Source organism: Halyomorpha halys, unplaced genomic scaffold (genome assembly GCF_000696795.3).
Source record: "Halyomorpha halys isolate HHAL.00 unplaced genomic scaffold, Hhal_1.1 Scaffold209.1, whole genome shotgun sequence".
Classification (NCBI taxonomy): domain Eukaryota; kingdom Metazoa; phylum Arthropoda; class Insecta; order Hemiptera; family Pentatomidae; genus Halyomorpha; species Halyomorpha halys.
In genome coordinates this window covers 513499-520126 of record NW_027115831.1, presented here as the reverse complement: position 1 = coordinate 520126, position 6628 = coordinate 513499, and the positions used below count along the sequence as shown (strand labels likewise).

Below are 6628 nucleotides of genomic sequence, written 5' to 3'. Positions count from 1 at the left end.
TTAATTATAGTTGTGCAATTTATTACTTGGGCAAGTCTTTGAGAAATGAGTTCCTTGAAGACTTCATCAGTTGAAAGAGGTTTCCGATAAATGACTCTTTGCTGGGCATAGTCTGCGTTGACAGCTTCTGGCAGAAGGTTGTAATCGGAGAAAACATAATCAGTCTTGAGGCATACATCATCCGGAAAGTAATCTGTTGTTATTGGAAGGCAAGCTGGAAATGTCAGGGACTTCCAGTCAACACCTAAATGTAAATATTACTATTACAAAACAAAAAACCTTATGTAAATAACGCTAACATTAAATAAAAATAAAAATCCATTTCTAAATCAAGAAAATAATTTTAAGTAAAAAAATATCAAATAAAACCATTAGCAGTAAGACATGCAGTTAAATTAATTTTAAAATTTTTACTTTTTCCATTTAAAAACAGAAAAAAATAAGTAAAATTCCAATACTAATAAAATTATTTTGATAGCTTATAACAATAATAGTAATAAGTAAAAAATTAATAAATAAATGTTTTATGCAAATATTTAAATATAATGTACTTCTTATTTGAAGTTTATAATATCAAACCCAAACCATGAAGTCAGCTACAAATAAAATATTAATTACATCCCCTAGTACCACATATAAAATATTTTCAATGACATAAAATTGATACATAAATTGAGTTTAATATATAACATAAAGTAAAACCTCCAATCCAATAAACCAAAATATTTTATAATAAAACAAAATAACCATTTCATTGACAATTATCATTATGTAGATGAAATAGCCAGCCAGTACACCCACCATCCACCAAGACTTCCATTTCTAGAGAGGTTAAAGAAATAAATATACATAAAAAAAAAAATAGAAAATCCAATAGAGGTAAAATTTAAATACATAAAAATTAAAATTAAAAAAAGAAACTTATTACAGAAATTAAAACCATTGTAAAGCAATCATAAATTTATATAGAAGACCAAATAGCAAATTAAATTAAATATTAAGAAAAGTCAAATAACCTCAATTAACCAAGAAAATGAAGTGGCACATGAAGTTATGGATAATAAAAAATAAGGAATGTCCTCAATAGAAATTACATCTTATAGATTAGTTATCTATGAAATGGACATTCTGTTTGTTATTACAGAACATACATTTAAATATAAAATTGAAAAAATAAACAGGTACATGATTTTTATAACAATATATAAACATTAATGAAAAACGTTTACTTTATTTTAGTTAGTTTAAACAGATTGGTTTAAATTTGACATAAACATCAATTAATTCTGTTGACAATTTTCAAGTACAAGAGGATTAATTATTTCACATATATATTTTTTTATATATCTGTTTTGGCACACATTAAGAAAAGGTTTACACTTAGTGTATTTTCCTTCCCCCCCAACCATTTCTGCTTAGTCATATATACGTTCACCAGTTTATCTATGCTCTAAAACATGCATGATTCAGACACAAACTTACCTCTGCAGTTTTGTTGAAATGGTTCGATTTTTTAATGAGAAGAGTGGTCTTAGAAATGGGAGATAAGAACAACAGTATGACATTTTTATGATCACTTTTATACAATCAAATAATATATAAATGACTATACTTTCGGTATTTTAGAAAATTGAGGAAATCAATTTGATTAGACTTCTTCATTTTTATCGATCAGTGAATTAATTGAAAACATGGTTAATTGAGGTTTCAAAGTATATATTAAAAAAATTAAATAAGAAACAGTAGCCAACATAAAAAATTTAAACATAGGTAGGACCAACTAATACAAAGCATGAAAGAATTTCAAAGCATTGCCATTTTATAATCTTTTCCCAGCACCAAACTAAAATAGCATGTGAACTAAAAGCAAACGAGAAAAATAAGTTATTTGCTAAATAGAATAACTTAAAAAAAATTCAATCAAACCTATTAAAACCTTGGACGCTGCGATGATAGATGACATCATGGCATGAAACACAAGATGGACAATAATAATGTAGACATAATATCATTCAAAAGACAAAATAATTTACTAATATTAAAGACAATACTACAAGTAAACTTAATATAAAATATAAATTAACAATGAATGTATTTTTAGTAATTTAATTAATAACTTCACTTCTCTAACTACAACATTAGGACTACTACACTACAGCCAACCTTGAGCACAAGAAATGATTGATAAAATGAATATCTGATATTGAATTAATTCTACTGTGATTTTTTGTAATCATAAATTGTATTTTTTTTTTTTAAAGATATGGAAGGATGTTGGAAAATTACCGCTATTTAAAAAAAAAATCAATATTTTTATGTGCTAATTTTTTTTCTGATATATCCAAACTATTCATATTCAAAGTTGACTATCGAAAACTGATATTTAAGCAGAAAATTAAAAAAAAAGGAATCGACTGTTTGTTTTACAATCTATATTAGCTGTGATCAATACAACTATCATCTAACAGTTTCAGACTGAAACTTTTCATGATGAAATATGAACATTAGTATAATAGAAATTTGTTGTATTCGATATTAATTATTTTTAATTTATTAGATATGATATAAATATGAGATATTGTAATATTATTATTAAATATTGGTAATTTTGATATTAGATATTTGATTGCTGATATTAGGATATTGATGTTTTGTTCACGATATTATTCTTTCCACATTTTCAAAATTTATAATATAAAATAACTACTTCTGTCCTAAGTCATTAGAAAGTCCAATAATATATTATACAGATCAGCAAACAAGCAAATTATACTACTTTACTCCTAATTGTAATCGTATAAACCAGAACTTAAATATGATCATATTTAACTCAAAAATTAGATTTCAATTATAATAGTTCAGTACTAATAAAAAAATCCTAAAATTAATTAACAAATTAAAGATTCCTTGAATGTTGAGTAATAATATTAACAATATTGCGTCCATTAAGGGAATTAACATAGATAATGTATTTTTGTTAATTAATAACTAACCTCTTAAAAAAAAAAGTGTACATAAAAATGAAAAATAAAAGAATATAGTAATTTATATAAAATATCAAATTGAGTAGTTAATAAAACTAACATACCACTACCTATCAACATACTGAATGTATTATTTATCATTAAAAGATAATTTTAGCATATGACAAGCATGTGAGCTCATCCAGTATTCAAAAAAGATTCTTTATGGAACATTTGGATGAACTCAGATAAATGGTTTATCCATTTTCCTCTATAAGAATAAGAAATGTGAAACATTTAATGATTGTAATATTCTTGGAAAGCAGAAGTTAAAGTTTGATGGTCTACACTAATTGAAGCCATAGGATGGCTGTGGGAGAAATACCCAACCATGTTCAGACTGAATCCATCCACAGAAGAGGCAGGCCATGAGTAAGATGGTTGGCTGGTGAGGTAAGGAACATAAGAGATATTTTTTAACTTAAATTATTTAACATATCTTGAACATATTTTCGGTTGATATTAAAAAAAAAAAAAAAAAAAAAGGAAGAAATATATATACATATTCTAATAGACTAAGCTCCTATTTTTTCAAAATATTACTCAAGGTTGACTTAAATTACATGCTTCATTCAAACAAATGATTAGTCACTTTTTAATTTTTAGACTAAGATAGACATGAAATAAATACTTTTTAACCAATTACTCCACAATATTACATTACCTGTTGTTAATCCAGGAGTCCACTCCTGTTCACCTGTCGCTCCCCAAAGGAGTGTAGTTAGACTCTTTTTTGTAAAAGGTGTAGAGCTCAGGGTGAGTATACTAGGTCTTGGTTTCATTTTACTATCTGAAATATCACAGAAATATATAGTAAATTTATATTTTTTAATAATAAATTTATAAATTCAAATAATAAAATTATACCCATATCTGGAACTGTTTTGTTCAGCCCAGGGGATCCAGTTTTTCCTTTTGAATTATCATATGCTTTGTAATGATGCTGTTGTATTAATTGTCCATCAGGGCCTATTAATTAAAATAGAAAATTCTCACATAGAACTCGAACGAGTATAACAATTAAATTTAAAAAAAACAAAAAAACAATATGTGTTTAATTTGGATGAAGTTTAACTGCTATGAAATCTAATGGTGGGAATTTTTAGTGATGACTTTGAGAAAAGGTTATTTGGAATAATAAAAATTCTAATACCTTTAGGAAATATATGAGTCCACCTTCTCCGGTTGCTGGTAAGTTTGATTGTGATATGAGATGGATCGAAAGGATTTATTAGTGCTCTGCCAGGCCTAATATTTTGATGACTTGAATGGGTACTAGGTGATCCACTATTCCCACCAATATGTCTGCTCGGTGGAGAATCTGTTACATCTTCAACGGCTCGAACTTTCACTAAACATCAATTCTTAGATCATTGACATTACAATCAAAAAGTATAGAGTTAATGAAAATACTGACAAAATAGTAGGTTTAGGGAAACAGAGCAAATAAAGTGACCGAAAAAATAAAAAATAATTTATAGATCAAAATCTTGATAAATAAAAGCCTGTATTAAAGTTAAATATTGTTTCAATTAAAAATAAAACCTCCTGCTCTGAATTGGGTAAAGAAGTACATGAAGAATGAATCAATTTGTACAACTTCGGTGATGTACTAACTCCCAATAGACAAGAAAGGCTGAAAAAAAAACCTATGTGAATTCGGAACAAATAATAAGTCAAAACAGTAAAATATCTATATATAAGAAGATGGTCAGGCTTGCGGTCCAAAGAAAAACAAGTTTCTCTTTTGACCACAAGCCTGACCATCTTCTAATATATCAATTTTTACGGTCAACTATATATACAAGTAAAATATCTAGATCAACTATAATTGTTTAATTGTTGAAAATGAAAACAAAATTAAAGAAATTTTACATTACATAAAATTCCAAGACATATGCGGGTGAGCATTGTCATGTAACAAATACACTACCCCCTTCGTTGAATTTTTCCTTCTGTGAGAAAGAATCTTATGAAAATGTGCATATCGCACTTGTTGGGATTTCTTATAGATATATTTTACAGAAACAGACAAGATACAAGTTTTAGTATTGATGTGAATCTCCGCGCTCGTTTTATCCAAGAGATCTCACTACAGCTACCATCTGCAGAGTTAAAAAAAAAAATCATAAGCACAACAACCCAACAGTACTCTTATTTTCAGAACATTCCCACTATTAATTTATAGAAAGAATACAGACGGTTTGCTAAGCAAGAAGAAATAAAAAAGACATTAATGAAAAAATGAAATTTATTTTACTTAAAAATATTCTAAACATTGAAATTTTTTAAACTTCATTTAATATCATTCACTCCCCTGTTTAAAGAAAAAAGAATTTTCATATTATCATGCAACACTAATACACTGACTTGTTAAGATGTTAGGATGGTGTGAAATTTTGATTAGGTGAAATGGCTGATTTAAAAAAATCAGTGGGAACAATTAGCCATTACAAACAGTAAATATTTATATTTGTTGAATCTTCAACACCCAAAAATTTGGCAACTTTCCAATGAAAAATATATCAAAATTTCAACTGAAAACTTTGTTGCAAGTTAGAAGGTCATAATTCCATCTGATTTGAGAATTTTTCCAGGGTACATGGATAACAATTTCAAGTTTTTCAATTTCATTTGAGCCAGACAAAGTTTACCGGTTTTTAAATCTAACAAATATAGTTCATATAAATAGTATTTTTTTAATTTCTCAAAAGTTGGATCTAGTGAGGATTTAATACTCAATGATTCAGTTATTCTATTTTAGGAATTTTGGTAATTAATATTTAAACTTGGAAATAGATGATCATTAATATGCAAATAATTAAGTCCAACCAGAATCAAATAAAAATCAGTTAATAAAGTATTATCATACAGTCCGAAATGAATGGTGGTGTATGGTGCGCTGTAATGTCAGCACTGCTTGGCATAGGAATCGGCATGCCAGGGCTGTGGCTCAGAGTCTCACCGCTGCTATAGTGTATATCAGGATCTGACATTTTTCTGCGGTTCATTTTCACAGGTCCATCAAAACTAGGCACGCTTGTTTTCTTCATGTGCCGCTGGTTTCTGTAAAAAAAGAGTTTCTTAAATATAAAACTGACATGTCATACAAGGAATATACATAAAAAAATAAATAAAAAAGCAACAAAGTAAATTAATAAATAGTAATATAAGCAGACAAAAATTTAAATTTGAGAACAATAATGCTCATCCTGAAGTCATAAGATCTTTAGAAAACTTTTATCACCTAAGACTTGATCAGTTGAAATTTGAATGCAGGGTGAGGAGACCATCCTGGAGCATACTCAGTCTCTATAAAGAGGAATATAATGCTCTTGAATGGGTTTGGGAATTGTTATGGTGGATGTTGATACACATCACCACCTTCTTTAACCATTGGTCAAGAAACAGTACAAGTCCATGACCATTCATGGTTTTCATTGATATAGATTCATTAATCTAAGCTTTATGACAGATATAAGATGGTGTTGATAAACTTTAATCAAATAGAGGCAGTAAATTTTTAACAAGAAATATTTTGAATTATTAAAATTTGTAATTTGGTTTTATTAATGTTATCCACTAATGTGATTCAAAAATATAAT

The 6628-nt window shown here is 27.5% G+C and overlaps 1 protein-coding gene across 1 annotated transcript in view; it reads right to left on the bottom strand.

Annotated features, from left to right (window-relative positions):
* The window catches only part of Iml1 (GATOR complex protein Iml1), a gene marked incomplete in the record, with an annotated part of 36351 nt that overhangs the window by 21304 nt on the left and 8419 nt on the right, over positions 1 to 6628 (bottom strand). Inside the window, 6 exon segments of the mRNA XM_067052780.1 lie at positions 27 to 244; positions 1927 to 1944; positions 3688 to 3813; positions 3891 to 3992; positions 4177 to 4374; positions 5896 to 6089. Coding sequence (XP_066908881.1) covers positions 27 to 244; positions 1927 to 1944; positions 3688 to 3813; positions 3891 to 3992; positions 4177 to 4374; positions 5896 to 6089 — 856 coding nt within the window.